Source organism: Phyllostomus discolor, chromosome 4 (assembly GCF_004126475.2).
Source record: "Phyllostomus discolor isolate MPI-MPIP mPhyDis1 chromosome 4, mPhyDis1.pri.v3, whole genome shotgun sequence".
Lineage (NCBI taxonomy): Eukaryota > Metazoa > Chordata > Mammalia > Chiroptera > Phyllostomidae > Phyllostomus > Phyllostomus discolor.
Genome location: NC_040906.2, coordinates 103335557 through 103360241, shown reverse-complemented (window position 1 = coordinate 103360241; position 24685 = coordinate 103335557). Strand labels below are relative to the sequence as shown.

Genomic DNA, 24685 nt, shown 5'->3' with positions numbered 1-24685 from the left:
CCTAATATAGTGCTATGGCTCCATAAAGACATACTGCTGTTGTATTGTTGTTCTTGTTGATAATAAAACTAATGACAGAGGGTCTCTGCATGTTTTCTTTGAGTATATCTATCTGTCCCTACATAATACCTGGTGTTTGTCCGAATGGTATTCTGTGAGTATGACACTCTTTGGGCATGTCTGTGATGTTTGCATTGTGTAAATGTACCTGTCTGTAAGTCTGTGCACTTTGGGGCATATAGACATTGGTGAGTGCACATGCATGTTTGTACAACAGGGTGTATGACATAGTAGTAGACATCTGAATGCTTAGTTATTCACAAACCTCCAAGAGTATCCAGACAGAAAGACCTGGTTAGAGACAGGTGGAGAAGCTAGGAAGACAAGAGAGCAGAGAGGAAGGTAGGAAAGGTGGGTAGAGGGGGGTAAAGGAAGGAAGAAACAGAAAGATGGTGGTGAGGAAAGGGCACAATGAAAGATCAGGGAAAATAATCAGAAAGCAAAAAGGAGTTCTAGGGATCTGAAATAAAAAAGAGACTTGTGGAGTCACAGAAAGGACACAGATTGGAAGATGTGGGTATGGCTCCATTTCTGGTCATTCTCTTGCTGTGTGACCTTGGCGATGCCAACTCTCTGGGCCTCAGTTTACCAAGAAATTTGAAATAAATAACCCTTGGGTACATCCCAAAGAAGGAGAGAGAGAAAAGTGGAAATAAAATCATACACAGGGAAAAACAGAAAGAAAGAACTAGAAAGAGGGACACAGGAAGAAAGTAAGGAAAGAGGCCCTGGGAGTCAGCCAGAAATAGAGCTGAGAGAGCCCTACCCTGACTCCTTGAGGCAGGAAGGTGAGCACCTGCTATCCACCTCTTACCCCAAAGCTTCAGAGTGTCCTTAATTCCTTAAAAGGTAAGGTAGGAAGGTGGAAAGAGAGAGGCACCTGGAATGATATCCACACACCAATACTCAGAGTCCTGCCAAAGCCACACGCAACAGGATCGGTGCTTCCGGCACCAGCCCCCAGATGTAGGTGTGCCAGCCACCTGGAATGACTCACACCTTGGCGATGTAGGCACACATGCCGAAAGCGAGCCTGAGCACCCTGCCCACCCACACACCACAGGCCGAGGGGGAGGTGAGATTCGGGTTCTTCAGGGGGTGAGAGGGGGCTACCCTCCCCATACCCAGCTACCTTGCTCCCAGAGCGTCCCCCGCAGTGACCACCTTTCTGGTTTGAGGATCCGGTGTCCTTTCCTCCCACCCTCCTCCCCAAACCTTACTCAGGACGCGGGAGAACCAGATGAGGTGTTACGCAAGACCTGATGTTTACCTCCCGCAGGGGCCTCCTCCCTCCCTATAAAGCCTGACGTGGTGGGAAGATTGGAGACTGGGACTGGATGAAGAGAGAGGCAATATCAGGAGAGGGGCAGAGAAGAGTCAGAAAGTTAATGTAGGAGGAAAGAAGGGCATCAACTCAGCAAGCAGCAGGAGGGGTGCACCATCTGTGCGCTCGAAAGCGGTCCAGGGGGTCGCGGAAGCGACTGCATCCAGACGCTGGCCTCCCATGGAGGCGCCTGTGCTGGGCCCAGGGCTGGTAGAACGCCTGGAGCAGCTGGCTACTTGCCCGCTGTGCGGGGGCCCCTTCGAGGACCCAGTGCTCCTGTCATGTGAGCACAGCTTCTGCCGCGCGTGCCTGGCCCGCCGCTGGGGGACCCCGACAGTGACAGGCACCGAGGAGTCTCCCACCGCGTGCCCCTGCTGCGGCCTCCTGTGCCCCCGCCGCAGCCTTAGGTCCAACGTGCGGCTGGCGGTGGAGGTGCGCATAAGCCGGGGACTGCGAGAGAAGCTGGCCGATCCCGGGGCCCGCGCTGGAAGACGCCGAGGGGGCCGCATCCCCACCATGGGAAGCCTGGACCCATTCGGCGAGGTGAGGCCCGGTGCGCTTCACGGGTTTGTGGCTGTCAGGGGAAGAGGGAGCTTCGTGGGTTCCTTAGGGGAGCTGGGAATGGTACCTCCTGGGGCGGTGCTTTATGGAAGTTGAGGCAAACAATGGAGTTGAGGAGAGAAGAGCAAAGGACTAGGGGCCAGGAGATGACCACGAGACCTCTACGTGAAGTGAGAGGTGGCAGGAAAAACGGGGGAAGGAGTTGACATTTTGCTGCGGGAGAGGGGTGGGGAGACGGCTGGGCGCATGCGTGAGTCCTGTGAGATTGCTGGGAGCGGAGAAGGTGCTGTGGCACTGTCCCGCATGCTAGGCCCCCCTGGAGCCCCTGGGAAGCAGTGGGCGGCAGGGAGGAGGGGAACCAGTGGAGGGGAAAGCTGACTGGGGCTAAGCAAGCGGGGGTTTGGGAGGAGGGTGGGGAGATCAGAACTAACATAGGGGAGTGGGAGGCAGAGGGAGGGCGGAGAAAAAGCTGCAGTGGAGGATCAGGGAAAGAGGGTGCTGAGTAAAGCAGGGAGGAAGGGAGAGGGTATCGGATCCAAACGTCCCTACAGCATCTTGGGCTTAGGCTGTAGTCGAGCTCGGTGTTGTTTATTATTGTTGTCCTTAGCTCCTCCCAGAGAACCAGGCAGGGGCAGTCAGAGTTGGAGGCTAAGTCCGAAGAACTGCCTTTGGGGCCTCTGGCTCCTCTACTTCCCAGCCTTATCACCCACCCACCAGCCTTGCCCTTCTTGAGCCCAACTCCTTGGCCATCAATCAAACCCATTCTGTGGCCTAACCCAACCAGCTTCTCCCCAGAAGCTAAGCCCTCTTGGGTCTTGCTCCCACTACCCAATCCCCTTTTAAGTCTACATAGACCTAATCATTCTAGGTATTATTGGCGTAAGTAGACAAATTGCCTTTCCTCTCTCCCGTTCAACACCATACTGGTCTGCTCCACTCTCCCTGGACCCGGAAGGGAAAAAGAGGAATCCCCCATACAGGGAGAGGGTGTGGGGTATGCAGTGCCCTCTCCTGGCTCCCATGGATCCCTGCAGATCTGTTGAGCCTTCTGGAACACATCCAAGTCCAGCTGCCTCCTTGGCCAGAGTAGAGAGACTGCAAAGCAAAAGGCTCAATGAATGCCACTGGGCTTATATGGCAAGAAGTAGAGCAACTTTATTAAGGCTTTTATATACTCACCCTTAAACCAAGGGCTCTGAGTATGTGTTTGGTCTGGGCTAGAAGGGGATTCACCCTCAGGAAGGTGAATAAGGACAGTGTCAGAGACAGAGAATGGGGTTGTGGGGGCAGCAGGAAAAGGTAAGAACTCTGGCGGGGGAGGGGGCAGCAAGAAAAGGACATGAAACCATGGCCAGGTGGCTCAGTTGGTTGGAGCATCTTCACTTATACCAAAAGTTTGCTGGTTCAATTTCGGGTCAGGGCACATACCTAGGTTGCTGTTTTGATCCCTGGTTGGAGCATGTACAGGAGGCAACCAGTGAATGCTACTCTCTCACATCGATGTTTCTCTCCCTTCCTCTCTTTCTAAAATCAATAAACTTATCCTCTGGTGAAGATTAAAATTTTAAAAAGGGCATGGATGAGGCTGGGCACTGAGAGCCCTTAGTGAATGGGGCAGGGGAGCATAGTGCCTGGTGGTGTTAGGAGAATGAGAAGTGGTGATGAGAGGAAGGAAGGGTCATGAAGGAGGGTGAGACAGAGGAATAGAGAGCATAGTGGTAGAGAGGATATGTGCTGAGAGATGGGGAGGGCCCTCACCAGCTCAGACCCAGCTCACCTGAGTGGGGTGGAGAGGGAGGGCTCCCAACAGTATGCTGAGAGCTCACATCCATGTTTTCTTCTGCCCACCCAGGATATGAGCAAGACATGGAGAAGGTGAGTTCCATTTTTACTGTTCCTTCCTTTTCCACTACCAGCTGCTATATTCATCACCATCTCACTGGGCCCACATCTTTGTACCCACTCACAGGTAGTTTTGGGGATGTGCCTTACCCCTTCCTGCTCCAGAGATTTAAGTAGGGTAGCGAAGGGGGCAACAGAGGGCAGAGGGTGTCTACTGGTTTCCTGACCTTTCTTCCTCATTTGTCCAGATTTGATGCCCCAACACCCAAGTCATCTAACTCAGAGGACAATCTCCCTGATGATTACCCAGTGGTCAAAAACATGCTTCACAGACTGACAGGTAAGGAGGGCAGAAGGGAGGAAAGTGAGTAAGAGTCTATTTTAGGTTTGCTTCCTTTCCTCCCTCAAAAATAATCAAGCCCTTTTTGATGTCTATAATTAGTCCTAGGGATGCTGTAACAAAGCATCACACATTGAGTGGCTTAAACAACAAATTTATTGTCTCATAGTTCTGGGAGTGGAAGTGAAGGTGTTGGCAGTTTTTGGTTCCTTCTGTGGGCTGTGACAATCCGTCTCTCTCCTAGCTTCTGGTAGTCTCTGATGTATCTTGGCCTGTAGATGGTATTCTTCCTGTGTCTTCACATTATATTTCCTCTATATGCATTTGTCTCTGGATCCAAACTTCCCTTTTTTATAAGGACGCCAGTCATATTGGACGAAGGCCCACCCTAGTGACCTCATTTTAACTTGATTACCCCTGTAAAGACTCTATTTCCAAATACAGTCACAATGTGAGGTAATAGACTTTAACATGTCTTTTTGGGAGAAACAGAATTCAACCCATAATAATGTCTATCCTCAATTTCTCATATCCCAGCCATTCTCCACTCTTACCTTTTCACTCACTCACACAACAGACCCCCAGAGGTCGGCTGCCTCTCAGGAATCTCTGCTTCCACCACTTATCTTCACTCCTCTCCAGAAGGATCACGGGACTCCTACATTTCCCTGCCCCTGGGACTCTGGGCCTTCTCTGCAGCTTCTGGGCAGATCCTTCCTCAATCCCTCTCAAAGCTGTTCTCTGGAGAACATGCTCCACCCTCTCAGTCACCACCATCCCACCCAATCCAGGTTGCTTCTAGTACCCTGGATCCAGTTTTTTTCTCAAGGCACCCCATATATTCAAAGCCAATACTCTTTCTGGTTCCTTTAGCTATCACCAAATTGTCCCACTCTTCTTATAGGAATAGGTTATCCACTCCCACTTATTCCTGTGAGTGGGTGGGCTGGTTTGTCAGGATGCCTGGGATTCTCCCCTTTGCCCCTCCCCTCTGACAGTTGGGGTTCCAGTACGTGGTATCAGTCTTTCTCTTTAGATACACCTTCCCCATCCTGCTGACCCAGCTCCCAAGCCCCACCCCAGATACTGCAGATTGAGATATCAGTCCTCACTCCTCCCCTGTCACATCAGCCACTCTCTTCCCCCACCCTACAAACCAGGCCATCTCTCCTTTGATCTCTGCACTGTGCCCCTGCCCTGGACTAGCCAGGTCCTTCTCCAAGCCCAATTCTTCAGGAATAGTAGATTCCGTCCACAGATTCTGTCCTGCCTAGCTGTACCTTTCATATAACTTCACCCTCATTGGTCCCACAGCCACCTTTCAAATTGTGGGGCCTTTGAAGTGATTTCTGATGTGTATTCTCTGTCCTATCCCACCTCTGACTCAGAAACTCTTCTCACTTTAGTCCTCTCCCTATCTTGCGCTTCCCAGCCGACCTGACTCTGGACCCTGGCACCGCACATCGCCGCCTGCTCATCTCCGCTGACCGCCGCAGCGTCAGACTGGCCCCACCAGGGACACCCGAGCCCCCTGACAGTCCAGCACGCTTCGATCAGCTGCCTGCGGTGCTGGGTGCGCAGGGCTTCGGGGCCGGCCGCCACTGCTGGGAGGTGGAGACCGCGGACACCGCCTCATCCGGAGATCCTTCTGGGGAGGATGAGGACATGGAGAGTCACTATGCCTTGGGTGCGGCGGGGGAGTCGGTGCGACGCAAGGGCCGTGTAGGATTGTGCCCCGCAGGCTCTGTGTGGGCAGTAGAGGGCCGAGGCAGCCGCCTGTGGGCACTCACAGCACCGGAGCCCACCTTGCTGGGCAGTGCCGGGCCCCCACCACAGCGAATTCGCGTGGACTTGGATTGGGAGCGGGGCCGCGTGGCCTTCTACGATGGCCGCTCGCTGGACCTGCTGTTTGCCTTCCAGGGGCCTGGCCCCCTGGGGCAGCGCATCTTCCCACTGTTTTGCACTCGAGACCAGCGTGCCCCACTGCGCATCGTGCCTGCGGAAGGCTGACAACCACGCCCAGTCTCCTGCTAGCTTGGCCCTCAGCGAGGCATCTTCTGGGCTGGCAACTCCCTACTCATGCAGGGATCACGTCCACGTACGTGCCCACAGCCAGAGTACTGATGCACACCACCCACCCACCTACACTGTCTCTTTTCTCCCAAGACCTCAACTGGCCTCTAGTTTCCACATCCACTCCCAAAGCCAAAGCCGAACCCATTCCCACCCCTTCCTCTTGGGATGCTTTTCTCCTACAGCTACCCCAGGTCTCCCCAACTATTTTACACAGCTCCAGGTCTGAGCTGGGGAACAGGCCCTGCCCCAGTGTTATTAGTCAATAGCCCACGTTTACTACACTGAGTCCCTATCCCTACTCCTCAAATTATTTACCTCCCACTCCTGCTTCTGCTAGTCTCAAATGCCCAGTGCCTTCCCCAGAGCTTAAGGCTGGGGCTTCCCTGCCCTATACACTCTCAAGGGAAACAAGACCTTCCTGAAAAAAACAAAAGGCTTACTTAGCTAGGAAGCTTAATATTGGGGCTTTTGGGGAAGGGGGTTGATTCTATTCCACCATGCTTCCCATGTTCAGTCCTTTCCCATTAACAACCTTCTTTAAACTACCCCCAGTACATACAATAAGAAACCAATGGTGCTAACTCTCCTTTCCTCAACCTGGGCATGCTCCATACAACCTGAAGGCATCCTTGTATATAGCTTCACATCTTTCCCCATATGTATAAATGGGCCTGTATTTAACACATTTTATGATGGGTTATTTATTTTGTGCATATGTGGCAATAAATGAGATCTCCGTGGTGGTATGGATTTGACTGATCTCTGCAAGTATGAATGGCAAGAGGCCTAGAGAAGATACTCAGATCCCAGTGAGTTGTGGGGAGGGTCACAGGAGATGGACATCTGGACTGGCAGACATCAAAGCCTAGGAAGGGGTGAGGGTGTAATGTAGGGGACATACCCCATCTCTCTCCTGCTTTTTGCTACCTGGGACTATGTTGGATCTGTCTCTGAAGCTGGAAGACCAAAGGCTGAGAAGATAGTTCTAAGTGACCACTCTTGATGCCAGCTTTGTCAGAAATCCTGTATCACATGAGAAGGGTTAGGAGAGAGGACATGACTGTTTTTCATTTTCCATTGAAGGTAAGAATGGCAAAGACTGTTCACCCACCTCCCCTTGAAGGTATGAGAGAAGTGGGCAGGAGTGGAGCAGAATGGCTGAGTGCTCTTCCATAACACCTTATATACTACAGGCAAGGACTAAGAGTTCAGACTATATAAATACATTAGAAGAAGAGCTCTAAGCCAGAATTAATAAAGCATAGCTGGGGCAAGGTTGCCTGAAATATGTCTGGGACCCTGGCAGTGAAAGCTGGGGCTGTTGGAAACCCAATAGCAGTGTCTGGGACTCAAGTACAGAGTGCAGGGGGCAAAGATAACTGGATCCCAGGACAGGCAGTTTGGCAATGAGAACTAAGGGAAGAGACTGGGACCAAGATGCCTGGATCCTTGGAAATAGGAGGATGGGATATTGGGGTGGGGGGAGCAGGAAGGGGAGCTGGGGAACCCAGAAGCTTGGGTTCTAGAATAGCAGCAAATCAGAATTCCAGCATCTCTGTCCACCCTCCTCTCCTTCTTCCCTCTATCAGGCAAGGGAGAGGAAAGGAGGGACTGGAGAATGATCAAACCATGCGTTTTGTCCCCAAGTAGCCACATGAATACATTCAGGGTCAGATAGACAGATAGACACAGGAATGGTGGGGGAGAGAGGAATTTAGTGCTGCATTGGCCCTGGAGGAGGCTGAGATGGGTCAGGAGGCTGGGGAGGGGTGGTAGGGCTAGGTCCAGGGGTTGCACGACTCCGTCCTTTGCGGTGGCCCCGTACACAGTGTGTATGACCACAGCCCTCCTCTTCCTCCTCATCACTCTCCGTAGAGCTCTCACCAAAGGCCCGAGGTTTCTCATAAATACAGCAGCCTGGATTTGGAAGGAGAAGCCCAGTTAAATAGGAGAAAGGGTAAGAGCTAGAGTCAGTTCCATACCCACAGCATCTCAGTAAGAATTCCTACTCCTACCATAGTTTCCTACTATCTTCCAGGATCCAGCTCTCCCAGGCTCACCCCCTGGCACTCAGACACTCAACTCTCCTTTATCCTTTTAAAGAGCCAGGAATCCAAAGCTTCACTTCTCCCACCTCTGATACTTCTTGCCTTCAAGCCTTGGCACATCTCATCCCAATCTGAACCCTTTTGTACCTCTTTCCCCTCTAACTTTAACCTCCTCTCCCTGATGCCAGAGAACCACCAGGGCAACAACAGGATTGGGGGCATCTGGGAGCTTCAGGATGGTCAATGGACGTGACAAGGTAGAAGGTATACACATGGGAGGCGGAGCTCCAGGGTTACTGTGGGCCACCTATCACTCACATTTTGATGAGCGGCGCCCCATGTGTTCGTTGTCCACAGTGTCACTTGTCCATTCCACCTTTTTCTCTGGCTTCCGTTTCCGAAGTTTGATGGTTAGGCTCCGGTTCTCCTGGAAGATTAATAGAGATAGAGATAGGCAATACCTACATAGTCCCCGCTGACTGACCATTCCCACCCCCTCCCAGGGGCCTCCTTTTGGCCCTATCCCAGACCAATCAGTATCACAGATAGCAACAGAAGAACTGAGTGGTGGGAGAAGATGAAATAGAACAGGTCTCTGACCTCCTTGAGGAATCATAAAGTAGTATTTCCTGTTCTTGATAACCACTGGTATACAAAGAAGTCAGAATTTCTAACCTAGGAAAGGTCCCAGCAAATCATCAAAAGAAAATATAGTCCTTACTGTTTCTGTCTTTCTCAGCAAATCATCCTTAGTGGTATTAATATACGAAAATTATTTTCAGTCCCAATGTCTAATCTGACACTTTTCTTCCAGACCCCTTATTTTTTTCCCCATTAAAGAAAGAATTCCATTCTGACCTCTCTCACCCTCAAGCCCAGCTCTCCTTACCTCTTATCCACCTACTTGCTAGCATCCTGGAATCTCTGATAACTATTATTCTAAACTCCCTTAATACAGGTGTTATTAAGCCCTATACAACCTTCTTTTTTTGAAAATAACCTGTCTTTGCAAAATGCTACCTTTTTTCTCCATTTGCATTTCCTCTGATTTTTCAAAATACTATCTTCATTTCCTTTTCATTTTTCCCTCATTCTCTCTGCTTCCTTTTATATTTATCCTCTTAACAGATACTTATTGGTAAGTATTCTTCCAAATTCCCCTACAGCTGGCCTACAGCCATGCTTTTACACAGTCCTCCATTTTCCCCCAGTACTTCCCTTGCTCCTTAATCCCCAGGTTCCCATTCTTCATTAACTACACACACCAGCAACCCAAGCAGCACCACCTATATCCGAACGTGTCGCTTTAACGTCCTTCTGCACCATCTCTGCCACTCCGAATAACCCCAAGACCTGCGATTCTCCCAACCCCATATATTCAGCCCCACTCCTCCCATATTCCCCAAGCCCAGCCCCTCCAGCAACTCCAAAACTCTATCCCCTCCCCCACGGTATCTCCCAGACCCCTAAACAGCACCGCCCCCCACCCTCCGCCGCTTTTCTCACAGGCTCGGTTGTCACGGTAACCGTTGTCTCAGTGACGGTCTCACTCAGCCCAGCCCCTGCCTCGGCCATGGCTAAGGCTGAGGAAAGGGAGAAGGGGAGGAAGGCGGATGAGACACCCTTCCCTTGTTCTGTGTCTCTGGGGTCTAAGAGGATCGGTATCGGACTCAGAGTAGCAAGCAGGATCCTCCACCTTCTTTTACCCCCTCCCCCCCTTCCCGGGCCTCCGCGTCCCCACCCCTGGGGATAACCTGTCCAACCCCACTTCCGGCTCTCTGCTTCCGGGTGTGACGCATCCTGTAGTCGCCCTCTTTCCTTACCGGACACTAAAAACGTCTAGTGCGAGCGTCGCCACATTAGTTCCGTCTTGATGTAACAGCGCAGGCGCCGCAGGGAGGAGACACAGACTTGGTGAAAGAGAAGTCACAGTAGTGGTGAGGGAGGAGGGCGGTCCGGAGCGGCGACCAGCGCTCCTCCAGCAGGATGGGGCGGAGACGAGTTGTGCGCCGCAGACCCGCTACCGCCCCCCTCCCCTGGGTGAGTGGGAGGACAGGGAAACTAGAGAGCAAAGGTATGACCCTACAATGGTCTCTTCTGTTTCCTTATTGTTTCGTACAGGAATTTCAGAAAGCGGACCTAAGAGCATTTGGAAACACACTTAAGAACAACCTGGGTTCAAAAAAGAATCTGGGTTAGTATCTGTAAGGTACCAGAATCTGTGCCCGAGCAGTACACTTAATTCATGTTCAACTTGGGATATTTTCCCGTGATCGCACCAGGCCTTGAGGATGGAGGCGCATGAAACACTCAGACCCTGCCTTCTAGCTCCCAGTCTAGTGGGAAAAATTGGTATGCTTAGCACTAACAAAACTGTAAGACATTGGGATATTAACATAGATATAAATCTCACCTGTGAAATGGAATTTAGCTGCATATTTCCAACACTCTGGGGTAATGGGAAAAGTAAACAGAAATGGTCATAAATGATAATACAGGGCAATTTATGCTATGATAAAAATACGTACATTTTTCTCAGGGAGTGAGAGTGGTTTAACCGGGAGAGAGACCTTTTTTTTTTTTGAAAAAAAGCAGCTTAGAGTCACAGGTGTGTGTACTAAAGGACACGCAGCTGGGATGTACAAAACTGGGATGTAGGGGAGTGCTGAGGAGGCTTGTCAGGTAGGCTTGGATGCCCTGATGCTTTGCTAAGAAACTTGGACTTTAATCAGTGTTATGGGCCAGGGAAAGGTTTAACGTATAGTAAAAACAATGAACAGATTTGTTTCAGATTTTAGGAGTGAGGCAGGGAAGTCAACTGCCAGAACAGTTCAAATGTACAGTGCAGAAGATTGCTCTGCCCACCCTCAAAGTTGCTGAGAGGGTCAAACAAGATAGCATATATCTGAGAACTCTGAATACAGAAAGGGTCATACAATTACAAGATAATCATTATTACTCTCACAACTTTATCACCATTTAAGCCAAGAAGGCAGGAATACTGATTCTCAGACTAAAATTTGAATTATGTTTATTGTTATATGTTTATTATGCTTGGATTATGTTTGTTTCCCTTTTAAGTTTTTGGTTCAAACTGAAAAACAGATACAACTAGGCCTGTGTAGTACAGCCCATTAAAATAACAAATCTCTCTGTGGAATAGGATTTCTTGTAATTTTTACTTTTTTCTTTCTACATATGAATCCATTACAATTACATTTATCTTAAAAGCAATAAAAAATAATTTCCAAAATGTTCACCTGTAGTAAGTATATACTTCGTATCATATATTTTGTTGTCCAAACTTACATATCAAATAGATCTGGTTAAATTTCCCTTTGAATCTCTCAGTATCCAAACTCCCATTTTTTTGTTTCTTTATACTCAGGAACCAAACAGATTCAGATAGTGAGAAAATACTTATAATTGCTTTTGTAATATTAGCCTCATTGCTGGCTTCATTTTTTTTCTGTTTCTCATCTACTAATCTACATCTTTTTGTAGCTGCTATATTTGTTGAAAGAACAACTATATCTCTATAAGCTCATTTAAATTACATCTGGAACAAGACAAATTATAATTAATACTCATATGCCTGGGTCTTATTGTAAAATATAGTTTTAATAGGAAAACTCAACTAGGAATAGGAGCACTCTGGGCACAATGGTAATCCCCACATGATGATCTGCTTCTCCTCTGGAAGCAAATATTGCAACCAGAGGATGGACAAGGATCTAGGAACCCAATATCCTTCACCTTCTAAGGAAGAGGAGAGGGAGGGATAGTTGAGTTGCCCAGAAAATAAAAAATCAAGAGTCTTCCTTCTCCTGGAACCTATAGAGAAAGAAAGGATTTATTATATTGGACCAAAGGAAGAAGTTCTAGAAATGTAAGGTGAAATACTCAAATAATCAAAGGACTTTTATTTGTGACCTGTGGAAGACTAGTTCCCCTAAACAATCCTTCAACTTCAAGCCAGCTAAAAATGCTGGGATTAAATATATATCTAATGAACTATGACCTTGAAGAATGCAGAGATTTCTTGGGACAAAAAAAGCACTAGCCATAAAAGATTTTTTTAAAGGATAAACTAGAACTAAAAAAATTTTAAATTAAAATAAATAGGTAAGACTGGGAAAAATACTCTCAAAAGATATATCTAACAATAAATGTTTTTAATCCACTGATGAGATGGCAAGAAAGTAAAGGCAGTCTCCACATTGGGTAAATTACGTAAGAGCAGGAAATTAAATAGGTAAGTTAAAATTGAAACCCCTGCTACCATGGTCCTCTTGCTGTTTTGACAGCCATATGGAAGAACCCGAGACAAACCTACAATGTCTGATAGGAAATACTCTGCATAAACTTGGGACCCCCAAGGGGCTACCCTTCTGTGTAAAGGTGAATTAAGAAAAAAAAATCTCTGCAGAAGGGGAATTTGTGTCACTGGTAGAGGAAGAAAAATCTCCCTTGAGATTTTCTAACAATAAGCTGGCCCTTACATGAATTTGCAGCCTAAATTCATACTACCTATGTAGTCCAAAAACAACCTGAAACCAAGAATTTATTTAAAGTGATTCTGGCTTGGTAGTGCCTCAAAGCACCTGAACAGGAAACACAAATGTTGAGAATACAGCATTTACTCTATGCCTCAAAGAATTCCCATACTCAGTATCAGACCCACAAAAACTGTGGGTATCAGAATTATGAGACACAATATGAATAGCATGTTTAATATATTTAAAGGTAATACATATTTTAAGAACAAAAGGAACAATTCAAAATATGATCAAGGAATTGGAAACTATTAAAAATGACTGAGGAAATTTCAAAAATCAAGTAGAACTCAAAAAAATTTTAATGTAATAGTAATTGAAATAAACTGAAGACAGAATCAGTGACCTGGAAGAGAGACCTGAAGAAATTACCCAGAAGCAGCATAGACAGAAAGAGATGGAAAATATAGAAAACAGGGTGAGAGGAATAGAGGATAGACAGCCTAATAAACAACTAATTAATTAGTGTTCCAGGTTGTGAGACTTGAGAACATGGAAAAAAACAATATTCAATCAGATAATGGCTGATAGTTTTCCAAAGTTGATGGGAAAATTAAAAAAAAATCAAACCTCATTGTCAAAAAATCCAGCATATCCCCCTCAAAATTTTAAAAGTCATATCTTGATATATTAGTAAAACTGCAAGATCCCAAAGACATTTAGACATCTGTGTTCCTTAAATCATGCATGACTAATTCTCACTAAGGAACAACTTCCTGGAGTATAGTGGAAGATTCCAAAATAACATGTTGACCACTAAGCAATACTTATCTTCTGTATTTTTAATTGCCTTTTAAAAATACGTTAAAATGTTTAGTTCACTGGTGTTAAAATGACAAGAAAAGTATAATTTTAAAAATAAAACGACAAATCTCCCTATTACTAGAACTCTATAAAACATGAATGGGACCAAAAGAAACAATTGTTTATTCAGTACAAAAAAAGTAAATCACTAGATTTGTTTAGTTAACAAACAAGCTGAGAACAGGCAGAAGCAAGGGAAAGGATACGCACTTGCAGTTGGTACAGGTGTAGAAGACAGTCTGCCCTTCATCGGCTGAACGCATCTGTCTGGTGTGGTATGCCATTCCCTCATGACCACAGCGAGAGCAGCGCCTGTCAACCTGGGAAGCAACTGGTGGGTTAGTCATATCCCCCTACTTGTCACAGGAAGTAGCTGATACACTTCCAGGGCGCTGCTGCTCTAAAGGCCCCTCTTCTTTCTTGGAATTGTGTACACACCTCTCCAGATCTCTGTTTCTTTCCCACCCTCCCCGTGGGTCCCGTCCTTGATGTCATTAACTTACCACGGGTCCCTGGAATTCAGGTCCTTCCTCCATCGACATAGGCATGGTTGTCCCTAGTTTGTGTAACACGACTGAGGTTTTCACAACCTTCCCTTCGAAGTCTGCACAGGCAGTTAAGAACTGGTTAAACACGCGGAGGAGCTGATGCGCGCAATTCCCTTTCGGTTAGGCCAGGTGGCCCCACATCCTTCCCTTCAGGTTTCAACCCCAGACGGAAAATGTAAGTGCTTGATCTCCTGCTTTAGTGTCCCACTACAATCGAACCGATCTAGAGGTCCCCAAGCCTCCGACCCTTCCTCGATGGGCCCTCAGGCAGGGATGCTGCGTAGGAGTCCCTCACCTCGCACGTTGATGGAGAAGCCACAGCGAGTACAGGTGACTGTATCCTGAGATCCTGGCAGAGGCAGGACTGAGCCGCAATCAGGACAGAAATCCAGGTCTGACTGGAAGCTGGAGCAGGTACGGGCGAGGTCCATGACGGACAAGTGGTCAAGGGCTGGGAATGGAATGAGAAAGTTATTAACAAAAAAGAGAGAAAAGCCCCCTCCTCACTCAGGACTCATTCTTGTTCCGTTCCTGGACGTAAGCATAGGTAATTCGAACCTCCCTCCCAAGCACGTCTTGTGCCTCTGCGACTATGAAGCGCGAGAGTCCGGAATTCCTAGCCCGCTTCGGGTACAGCCAGGCTTGGGGCAGGCGAAAGAGCCAGCCAACTCCGTGGGCTAGAGCACCGCCTCTGGGCTGGCAGAGGGGCAGCGAGCAAGAGACGGGCTAGAGCGTCGATGCGTTACGGCTCAGGATTGGCTGTGACGTCATAATTAAGCGCAAACGTGATCAGAGAACCTTGGCGAGAGAGTGGCGAGTGTGTGAAGGGAGGTAGGAGTATGCCCCTTCAGCTTGGTTCTGCGATTTCGGATAAGAAAACAGGTAATTGACGTGCCTACCGCTAATTTTCCTCTTAGGACCCAAACCCGGGATGTTAATTTTCTTATTCTCGCTTCTTACAGGGACCCAGTGCGGTATGAAGGGGAGCGTTCCCCCGAAAATCACACTAACCTTGCCGAACATTAATTTCTTAGGAACAGAGAACTACAACTCCTGTCTTTCTTGAGTCTGTCTTTCCCCTTTGAGGCTGCGCGGTAATTTAAAAAAGAACTAAACATTTGGGGAGTTAGAGTTTTAGCGCTCCTTGGGCCTCGAGGGCCAAATTAGGGCTTTCTGCTGAGTCCAACCTGGCTCTCGTGTTTTGGGTGTTCTTTCGGGCCTCTGTAGGGGGTGATTCGGCTTCTTAAGGGGCCAGAAGTGGTGAGGGTGAAAGCAGTGGAATGCTTACTCCCTGGGAATGAAAGGAAGTAGTGATGACATGGGATAGGGCTCAGGACTTAGTAAATGGCGAAAGAGAAGAGGTTGGGCCACACCTCCGTAGACACACTAGTCAAGGTATTATCTTTGGGTAGGATTTCACTAAGACTTAGGCCAAGTTTGGCTTTCATTTGCCTATTCCCTTGACTCTTGTCCAACCAACTCTCAATCATCATCATCATCCATTAGGTGGACAGTTGACATTTCCCAAATCTTTTATAAATCAGGAGACAAAAGCTTTAGAAAATACTGCTACTTTCAATCATCCGTAAGTACAATCTAAACTAGAAAGTTATCTTGAAGGGACAGCTTCTGGATGGGTTTCATAGTTACCTCTCAGCCCTTCCATCCCTATCCAACCAGGTAGTTGTGTTTTTAAGCTACTGCATACAAATGTGGAGCCATCACTATTTTCTCCTCTGAGACAAGCTGTGGTCTCTCCCTAAAAAGCTCTGATCTTTTTTTCTCTACAATAATGAAAAGACAGGCAACAGTGTGTCTACTGTTAAAGAGTTAAAACTCTTGTAACTGAATGCAAGTCCAGCTTCCTGCCACTTCGAAAGCCAATACTCGAGAGGCAGGTGCTGATGTAAAGGAAAGTGGCTTTATTCAGGGTCCAGCAACATGGAAGATGGACTCTCATCTCAGAGCCCATCTTAACATCTCAATGCAGGCAGAGGTTTTTATAAGGAAAGAGAGGGACAAGGAGAACAAAGAGATCGGGGAGAGTATGTGGACATGCAGTCAGTGTCCTTGCTGGTCCCAATATGAGTCTTTAATGCCAGCATACTGGAGCTGGTCAGTGCCAGCCAGATTCCTGCAGCGGGGTGATCTGCATTGACAGAAGTTGTGGTCAAGGCCATTTCTTGTGTTGAATACATGCAGGAACTGGAACTGCTGGTGCTTGCAACATGCTTACGAAGAAATGGTCAGTATGTGAGTTCTTTTTATCAGTTTGTTAGTACCTCTTATTTTAATTTTATTTCACGGTAAGTCAGTAGTATCAAGCTTTTATTTCCTGTTACACTCCGAGCAAGCCACCAGGGAGTGACAAGCCCCATAATTTCATTTACCTGAGTGTCATGTTGTCTGTCTTACAAAGGGAAGTCTGTTGCTGAGACCATAATGTAGGTAGAAAATTTTTATCCTCACTTATCTGTGTGTCTGTCTCCTTTGAAAATGAACATTTAAATTAGTGCTCTTCCCTCACCAACTTTCCCTTTTTATTGAAGGTCCACCATGAGTTGAATACTGTCCTAATGTGGTAAAGGAACATGAGTGTTATGTATGAGTCATGGCCCTTTTCCACTGAAAGCTCACAATCGGTTTAGTTAGTATTTATTAAGTACCTATTCCAGTCTTTGAGTTGAGGCTGGGGCTGCAAAGTTGAAAACTCTTCTCTGACCTTAAAAAGTACAAATAACTATTTAGAATACAATGAAAGTATATTAGTAGGACATAATGTGAGGACATAGCACAGGCATATAAAACAAATATGCCTGTATACTTCAAGAAAGGCTGGTAAATGTTTTAATAAAAATTAGGTACAATATTATGGGGATCATAAGAGAAAGATGCTCAGATATGTGATAAGGATAATCACTGATTAACAAATCATTAATTATGAGAGCTTGGAATCACAGACTAATATTAAGTACTGTGCTAGATGCTGTGTACTGAGAAATAAAAGAAAGTTGGCCATTTTTTAAAATTCGAAATAGATATACAGACTAAGGGAAATAAGAATTTATTTCTTAGTTCTCACTCACCTAAGAAGTCAGTGAAATCAAATATTTTCTGTCACCCTGGCTGGTGTAGCTCAGTGGATTGAGCTCAGGCTGCGAACCAAAGTGTCGCAGGTTCGATTCCCAGTCAGGCTACATACCTGGGTTGCAGGCCATTACCCCCAGCAACCGCACATTGATATTTCTCTCTGTCTCCCTCCCTTCCCTCTCTAAAATAAATAAATAAATAAGTAAAATCTTTAAAAAATATTTTCTATCAGATTCTTCCTGATAATATGAGAACATCATTGTAGTTGTAGGTATAAATTATAAATCCCACAATTTATGAGTCTGAATTTCAGTATCAGAACTTTAAAAGTGACATATGAATACAGAAATCACAATGTAAACCATGATTTATTTTCAAATGAGTTGTAGAATTAAAAATATTAAGTGTTCAGAAGAAGGCAAAAACACTTATTCAAAAGATTTTATAGAGAGTTCGGAGAACAGACAACTGGCATTTATTGAGAACTTACCATATATCAAGCATTATGCTAAGCTCTTTAATTCACATTTATATTTTATTAATCCAAGAGGCATATTTTTGTCTTATGTCTCCATTTTATAAATGTGGAAACTGATATAAAGAGATTAAGTTGCTTGCCCTGTGTCACACACCTAGAAAGTGGTAGTATTAGGATTCAAGCATAGGCCTATCAAACTTCAAAGCTCATACTCTTATCCATAAATAGTACTTTAAAAAAATGCATAGAGGTGAAATGCCAGGCATCTACAGTAACTTATGTATGACCTCACAGTAAACTTAGATTAGACCAGGGATGGCATAAAAAGTTGGTAGTCTTCACTTGTGTTGCCATCAGCCTGGCCTATAAATAAATCACTAATTCCTATCATAAGGGGTTCTACAGGGAATGGATTAAAGGTGAAGGATGAATGGCTGTATAAGGAAGAATAGAATTTCAGAACAAAGATTAGAAGGCAGAGATGCTGTATGTGTTGATAGAGGCAGAGAGGGCCTGGATCAAGAAATTGCAGAAACAATGAAGTGGTAACAGTCAGTCTAGGATTATCTCAGAGTGGAGGGTGGGGAATTAAGTAATCTGACATAGATGTGCTTGAGCAATGCTTCCTGAAACCTGTCTCCCCTCTTCCGTCCCTGACACAAGATTCAGAATGGTTTGCATTTGAGTCTACAAGACAAGTATGCTTTTAATTTATATGAAAGGATGATATGCTCTTATTTAAAAAGCATTGATTTTATTATTGTCCACCATAGGAATGCAGCGGTTTCCATGGGGAAGTGACCCTGTTGTAGTCGTACCTGTTAGCAGGTTTTCTCTTTCTAAATGGAAATATTGTTGGCCTTGGCCAAGACAATTGGGTTTTTTGGTTCAGTCAGTATGTGAGATATGTTCTGACACCTCCCACATTTTAATCTATCTTTGCTTTTTTATCTCAGGTTGGACTAGGTTAAAGCTTCTAGAGACCCCAGGATTGCTTCAGGCCAGCAGAACCCACTGGAGAAAAAAATATTGATAAATAATTTATCTTCACATCATATAGTTTGGAATTACTGAGAGGAAGAACCTTGGGTTTAAAGTTTTTCTGCTGAAGTGACACCTCGAGTAGCATGTCTACACTGACACATGTTTTTTAGCTCTATCCATACTTGCAAAACAAAGTATTATTTTGAAAACGCCCAACACTATTAAAAAAAAACTAGTTATTGATTTTGGTAGGTCAACTTTCAGAGTTCACAGGCTCCATCTAGGAATGATAGGAGTAAAATCATAGTTCTTACTCCAAAGTAAATAAAAACACTTATCTTTTCTTGGTGTCAGTAGTCAGGGTAAGCTCCTGTTTAAATGTGTTCATTGTAAAAAAGATGGTCACACTATAAAATTCTGTCCCTCTCTCAGAGAATCTAGGTGGTGTACATACAAAAGCATCAAGACAGCTGATAACTCAAAATAATTAAGAAGAGTATGAAATACTCTAGGGAGCAAAATCTTTCCCTTGACTGCTGGCTTGCCCAAGTAGGGTATTATAGAAAAACATTGGTGGAAATAATGAAAGAACAAGAATCGGGCAGTGAAATTAAGAAGAAACTGGAGCCCTGGCTGATGTGACTCAGTGGATTGAGCACAGGCCTAAAAACCAAAGGGTTACCAATTTGATTCCCAGTCAGGGCACACACCTGGGTTTTGGGCCAGGTCCCCAGTAGGAGGTGTGGGGGAGGGAACCACACACTGATGTTTCTCCCTCTTTCCTTCCCCTCTGTCTAAAAAATAAAATATTTTTTTTAAAAGAAGAAGAAAGAAACTGGAGGGGGAAACAACCCAAGCATAGAGATTCAAAAATGGTACTATTTGGTACCTGAGAGAGAAAACACAGAAAGGCACATACATCAAATGGGATAGGTCAAAATTTAAGAAGAAAGCATTTGAACAATTACTATGATCTCGTAGTGAAACAACACTCCCCAAAATTCAGCCAGAAGAACATGGTGTCTAGAATGGACAGAGAAGAAAACAGGTAAAAGGGAACAGATACAAATTAAGATCACCGGGAATGTGTGATTCAAGGGAGAGAACTTACAGAGCAAAGACTGAAGGAAACATTTTTGAGAAGAAGCCGGAACCAGCCACCTGCAGCAAAGAAGCATGGGAGAACTAGGAAAGAGATACAAGAGTGTGAAAGTGTTATTGTATATCCACTTTTTTCAGCCAGTCAGATTAAAGTGGATATTATGGAAAAGTCTCAGAATACAGAAGAAGAAAATACAATTATAAAACCTTATTTAAAAATTCTTAGCTATGCCACCCTTTTTGAGAAGCCAAATAAAAGGTTTGTAAAGTTTCAGTGCTTTTCTGATAAAATTGTCTTTTAAATGAATTTTTTTAATGCTGATTCTCATTTATCCCTAGAGTTTAGTGCATAGTCCCATTTATATCAGATACTAAAATACCAAATACCTTTGGCCTTAGAAGCTAGCTTAGTATTTTTAGTTGGAAGTTGCTTTTATTCTCTTTGATTCCTTTCCTCACCTGTAAAGTGGGATTAATAATATTTTGTAGCATTTATGGGTGAATTATGATTTCTGTGAAGCATTAGCGTATAGTAGATGTTTCTATATGTTCCCAGTTGGGAAGACCTGGCTTGAGCAGTGATGGTGAATGAGGAATTGTTCTGATCTGCTTCTGCCATTTTTCCCTGCTCCCAACCCTGGAAGGCTATCTTGACGAGATTGCTTAGGTAAATATATGCCCTTTCATTGCCCACTCCTACCTTTATCAAGGAACTATTAACCATGCCCTAAAAGTCTAACTTTCACTGTGTAGTTTATTTATATGAGAAACCTAATTCTGAGACTTCTATATGCCAGGCATTGTTAGATCCTGGGAGTGAATAAAAAGAAGTCCTGGCCCTTGAATAGGTTGCAACTAATGACATAGATTACTCTCTAAGTAGATAATAAGGTGTGGTAAGGGTTATGGTAGTGGTATGTAGGGAACTATACAGAAGAGGGTCACCTAACCTAGACTAGGTGAGCAGGGTGAGGAGGAGGGAGGTCAGAAAAGGTCAATTTTCTTCCAGCTTCACTTACATTGTGACTTTCTGTCACCCACATAAGCAAGACCTTTTCAATGTTTGAATTTACTCAGAGCTAACCAAACTCCCCCTCTCTCAAACATTTATCTATACCCTGATAAATCAGAAAACAAAATTTATGAACTCAAATTACCAAGCAGAATGAAATTTGTTCCCCATTCAGTTCAGTTTTTTTCAAATAACCACAAAGTTGGAAAAGGAGAAGTTCCAAGTTGGTGAGTAGACAATCAGAGAAATGGAAATTGGATGCCCTAAGGAATATTTGTGCCTAATTTGTGATATTCCTGATGCCCACCCTTCTGTACTAGCAGGACACCCTTCACAAGAATGTTGCTAAATCATCACTGTCTGATAGAACTTTCTGCAGTGTTGTGTTGTATTTTTGTTTTCAGTATGATAGCCTCTTTACATATGTGGCTATTGGGCATTTGAAATGTGGCCAATGCAACTGTGGAACTGAAATTTTTATTTAATTTGAATTTATTTTAAATTGCCGTATGTTGTAAGCATGGCACTAGATAAACATCATTCCTGTGTTCTAGACTTCAGTTCCACAGTCAGCTTTCTGTCTTTGACAATATTTGCAGGTATGATAGATCAGTGCTCATTTTACATGAGTATCAGTTTCATTTCTATATTTGAGGCTCCCTAATCCCTTGAAGAGATTCCAAAATCACTGTAGAGGACTCCTGTGTGGAAATGAGATGGCTGAAGTTGCTTGAATTAGGTTCAGGAACTGGACTTTTGTTTATTCTAGAATTTGACCAGCATGCATCCCAAAATCTCATTACTACCCACCTGATTTACCTCATGCACAATTTTTTTGCCCCTGCCTGGACCTTAGTCTTCCATCACCAAGTCCCAGCTTTAGGTTCTAGACCTTTCAAATAGATGGATCACCAGAGTGCATGAGGTGAAGAGACATTCAAATCGATAGGGCAATGGCCCTTTGAATTGAGTGGACTGAAAAGTAATATAACAGAACCACCCTGGATTCTATTGCTCTGGGTTCTATTACCTGCCCCTGAAAAGAACTGTGACTCCCAATGCCAGAGTCTTATGAAAAGGAAAGGAACTGTTTATTCAAAAGTTATATAGGTTTAGCCCTGGCTGGTGTAGCTCAGTGGATTGAGTGCCCACCTGGGAACCAAAGGGTCACTTGTTCAATTCCCAGTCAGGGCACACGCCTGGGTTGTGGGTCAGGGCCCTAGTAGGGGATGTATGAGAGGCAACCACACATTGATGTTTCCCTCTCCCCTTCCCTTCTCTCTAAAAATAAAATTTAAAAAGTTATATAGGTTTAGAATATTGGCAGAATGCCACTAAATCCCATGCCTTTTAGAAACAAAAAACACCCACAAATGCCCTGCCTCCCCTTGCCAAACCAGGCAAATCAGAGGTACAGTCTTTTGGGAAAATAAATAGAAATCTGTAGCTTAGCTGGGTAGATTCCCATCTGTATTTCAGCTTCTTCCCAGTTGTCCATGCTCTGGTAGGCTCCCTCTCTTAATGCAAAACTACATTTTCATGATGGGCCAGTGGGGGTCCTTCTGCATCCTTTCAAACCACATGACCAAGACTGCACAGCTACTCCATGGTCAAAAGCATGCAAGAGACTCTCATGGTTATAGTCTCCTCCTGATGTGGTGCAGAGCTCTAGAATGACTGCTGTGCACTTGGGTTTAAATACCACATGGATCCTCCTGTATAACCCCATTTTCTACTCCTCTCACAAAGGGTTATGACTGGGGACTTAAGAGTTGGAAAATTTTAGTTTAAGGTAAACAGTTATAAGCCTAGCAAGTAATGTATATGTTAAAGCTTTTGTTTCAGAAACTACAGACATATAAAGCCCATCCTGACTCTTGGGAAAACAGCCGACCTGGGGCGCTGCTAAAGATTGCACCTGGGGTCAAATGCGCCATTGTGTCACAGGTGGGCACAGGTAACCAGGTTCTTAGTGATCAGGACAAAGAATTGAACTGAACACCCAGAGTTTAGAGCAGAGAACATGGGAGCAGGCCAACTCCAAGCAGAGATTGACCTCATGGGCTGGAGGGACTCTATTCTTACAGGGCAGATCCTTCCTTGCTAGTTTTGGTGGGCTTTTATTGCGCATGTGCAAGTAGTTGTATTACTTTAAAGCTACTGCGCATGTGGTCTCCCATGATTTTCCCTGATTAGCCACCAGGGAAGGGGGTCCCACAATGTTACTGAATTGACCACCCCTTCTCCTGGGGTCCCCCTGTATTAGGTTCACCTTGCCCATCACCAGAGAATTATAGCTCTCCATGTTAGAGATTGGTGAAAAGGAAAGGAGTTATTTATTCAAGTTGTACAGATTTAAGAGTAATGACTTAATGTCTTCATCAAAATCCCAAAGTCCATTAAAACAAACACACATATTCCTCCTCCCCGCCTTTGCCTGATCTGGGGTACCATATCTCAGGAGAAGAAATAGGAGTCCATGGCTTGGGCTGCCCTGGTTCTTCCCAGTAATCCGTGCTGGACTGGTAGGCTTCCCTCAGTTTCCAGCACCGTCAGCTGTGTTGCCAGGATCTCCAGTTCTTATTCCAAAAACCACATAGCACTTTTGTTACAGGGTGCAGCCAAGAAGGGGGACCCCAAATGGGCATTTAAAATGGGGTCCAGAACTTAAGATGTCTAGGAGATTTTAGGATGTCTTCACCCCGCTCCCCGCCCCAAGGGTGTGGGTTGGGGGAAGGGACAAATGGAGCAGGGCCATTGAGGGCTGTTTTGCATAGCAACAGCCTTGCAGCTAACCTCTGGCATGGTCATTTAACATCTATAGCCTTTGGCTGGTCGCTTAGATATGTTAAATAGCTGTGGCCATGCTCTGAGCCAGGGGAATGGAAGTAACTTCCCCACCAAGATGTGACTAGGGGCAGGTCCCGTGAGTTAACAGTGCCTGCGTGGGAGCTTGGAGAAGATTGGCTCCAGGACATGGGGCCACACCTGCCCAGACTCATGATGGCAGTCCAGGAAAGCTGGAAAGGTATGAGTTCTGGCATGTGAAGCCGAGTGTGGGAGGAGTCGGAAATGGGGCTGCAGAGGAAGATTGGCACGGCGATTTAAACCGAGATGCGGCAGCCATTGGAGGAGAACCATGCACAGCCCCGAGGGAGAGAATCATGCGTCTGTGGAAGTGCAGAGAAGATCACAGCCATTGGAGAGAGAACCACACAGCTTTAGCAGAGTGAAGACTCCCTCGGCCTTGAGGGGGAGAACCACGCGGCCTTGACAGAGTGGAGACTCCCGCAGCCCTGAGAGAGAATCACCATGCGGCTTTAGCAGAGAACTGCCACTTGGCTTTGGCAGAGTGGTGACGCCCCCCCCCCCCCCCCCCGCCCCTGCTTGCAGCCATTGCACAGGGGGAGAAGCACGCGGTTTTGGCTGAATGGGGACTCCCATGGCCCTGGGAGAGAGGACCACGTGTCTTTGCCAGAGTGGGGACCCCTGCAGCTTTAGAAGGGGGAACCACCACCTGGTTTTTGCAGAGATCCCTGCGACTCAGCTGAGGGTGCCAGGAACCCAGGGAGGTCTCCCAGTCGAGATGGAGTACTAACTGGGAATAACCAGAGAACTGCCTGAGCCATGGACTGGGCAAAGGGGAAAGGAAGGAAGGACTGTGTCTATTTGTGGACAGTAGTCTGTGTCTGTACAGACTACTTTAAGTCTGTACAGCATTAAATAAACATTTCCTTTCCTTTTCACAAATCTCTGGCATTGAGAGACATCTTTCCTCGGGTGGCAGACATAACAGACCTGGGGGCTTCTTTCAGTAATAGTATATCGTCCCAGGCCCCCCTCTTGTTTGTTCTGTAACAC

At 45.7% G+C, this 24685-nt stretch overlaps 3 protein-coding genes and 3 long non-coding RNA genes across 10 annotated transcripts; 3 read left to right on the top strand and 3 right to left on the bottom strand.

Moving 5' to 3' along the window:
- The first annotated feature begins 1103 nt into the window (after positions 1 to 1103).
- Positions 1104 to 6949, top strand: RNF39 (ring finger protein 39). The gene is made up of 4 exons (XM_028508655.2): positions 1104 to 1927; positions 3798 to 3820; positions 4036 to 4127; positions 5560 to 6949. Exons 1-4 carry the CDS (start codon positions 1565 to 1567, stop codon positions 6135 to 6137), a joined length of 1056 nt encoding a protein of 351 aa, XP_028364456.2. The 5' UTR covers positions 1104 to 1564; the 3' UTR covers positions 6138 to 6949.
- Positions 3925 to 5561, bottom strand: LOC118500152. Its single transcript, XR_004902685.1, has 2 exons — positions 5446 to 5561; positions 3925 to 5407 (listed from the first exon to the last, which is right to left on the bottom strand). It is a non-coding gene; the product is annotated as an uncharacterized LOC118500152 (long non-coding RNA).
- PPP1R11 (protein phosphatase 1 regulatory inhibitor subunit 11) lies at positions 6889 to 10090 on the bottom strand. Of its 2 annotated transcripts, none has more exons than XM_036023747.1 (3): positions 10006 to 10090; positions 8570 to 8678; positions 6889 to 8120 (listed from the first exon to the last, which is right to left on the bottom strand). In XM_036023747.1, the coding sequence occupies exons 1-3, from the start codon at positions 10048 to 10050 to the stop codon at positions 7918 to 7920; spliced, it is 357 nt and encodes a 118-aa protein (XP_035879640.1). In that variant the 5' UTR covers positions 10051 to 10090; the 3' UTR covers positions 6889 to 7917. The 2 variants fall into 2 exon arrangements, with proteins under 2 accessions (XP_035879640.1, XP_028364463.1); XM_028508662.2 differs by having other exon boundaries at positions 7137 to 8120; positions 9758 to 10032.
- Positions 10091 to 10248: 158 nt separating this feature from the next.
- On the top strand, positions 10249 to 11391 carry LOC118500153. The gene is made up of 2 exons (XR_004902686.1): positions 10249 to 10933; positions 11043 to 11391. It is a non-coding gene; the product is annotated as an uncharacterized LOC118500153 (long non-coding RNA).
- A 321-nt stretch (positions 11392 to 11712) lies between these two features.
- Positions 11713 to 14875, bottom strand: POLR1H (RNA polymerase I subunit H). 4 transcript variants are annotated; one of them, XM_028508661.2, is made up of 5 exons: positions 14718 to 14863; positions 14455 to 14610; positions 14115 to 14215; positions 13822 to 13931; positions 11713 to 12085 (listed from the first exon to the last, which is right to left on the bottom strand). In XM_028508661.2, the coding sequence occupies exons 2-5, from the start codon at positions 14588 to 14590 to the stop codon at positions 12061 to 12063; spliced, it is 372 nt and encodes a 123-aa protein (XP_028364462.1). In that variant the 5' UTR covers positions 14591 to 14610; positions 14718 to 14863; the 3' UTR covers positions 11713 to 12060. The 4 variants fall into 4 exon arrangements, with proteins under 4 accessions (XP_028364462.1, XP_028364461.1, XP_035879639.1 ...); XM_036023746.1 differs by having other exon boundaries at positions 11852 to 12085; positions 13822 to 13942; positions 14455 to 14612; positions 14756 to 14875; XM_036023745.1 differs by having other exon boundaries at positions 11852 to 12085; positions 13822 to 13942; positions 14718 to 14851.
- Positions 14876 to 14952: 77 nt separating this feature from the next.
- LOC118500151 lies at positions 14953 to 19093 on the top strand. The gene is made up of 2 exons (XR_004902684.1): positions 14953 to 15041; positions 18684 to 19093. It is a non-coding gene; the product is annotated as an uncharacterized LOC118500151 (long non-coding RNA).
- Positions 19094 to 24685: the final 5592 nt, after the last annotated feature.

Excerpts from the sequence above, each read along its gene's own strand:
- RNF39 (XM_028508655.2), top strand. The coding sequence starts at position 1,565 with ATGGAGGCGCCTGTGCTGGGCCCAGGGCTGGTAGAACGCCTGGAGCAG. Across the intron at positions 1,928-3,797 it reads GCCTGGACCCATTCGGCGAG|GATATGAGCAAGACATGGAG; the intron begins GTGAGGCCCGGT and ends CTGCCCACCCAG. Across the intron at positions 4,128-5,559 it reads CATGCTTCACAGACTGACAG|CCGACCTGACTCTGGACCCT; the intron begins GTAAGGAGGGCA and ends TGCGCTTCCCAG.
- PPP1R11 (XM_028508662.2), bottom strand. The coding sequence starts at position 9,826 with ATGGCCGAGGCAGGGGCTGGGCTGAGTGAGACCGTCACTGAGACAACG. Across the intron at positions 8,679-9,757 it reads TTACCGTGACAACCGAGCCT|GAGAACCGGAGCCTAACCAT; the intron begins GTGAGAAAAGCG and ends TTAATCTTCCAG. Across the intron at positions 8,121-8,569 it reads GGGGCGCCGCTCATCAAAAT|GCTGCTGTATTTATGAGAAA; the intron begins GTGAGTGATAGG and ends TTCCAAATCCAG.
- POLR1H (XM_036023746.1), bottom strand. The coding sequence starts at position 14,590 with ATGGACCTCGCCCGTACCTGCTCCAGCTTCCAGTCAGACCTGGATTTC. Across the intron at positions 14,216-14,454 it reads CTTCTCCATCAACGTGCGAG|ACTTCGAAGGGAAGGTTGTG; the intron begins GTGAGGGACTCC and ends CTGCCTGTGCAG. Across the intron at positions 13,943-14,114 it reads CTGAATTCCAGGGACCCGTG|TTGCTTCCCAGGTTGACAGG; the intron begins GTAAGTTAATGA and ends CTAACCCACCAG.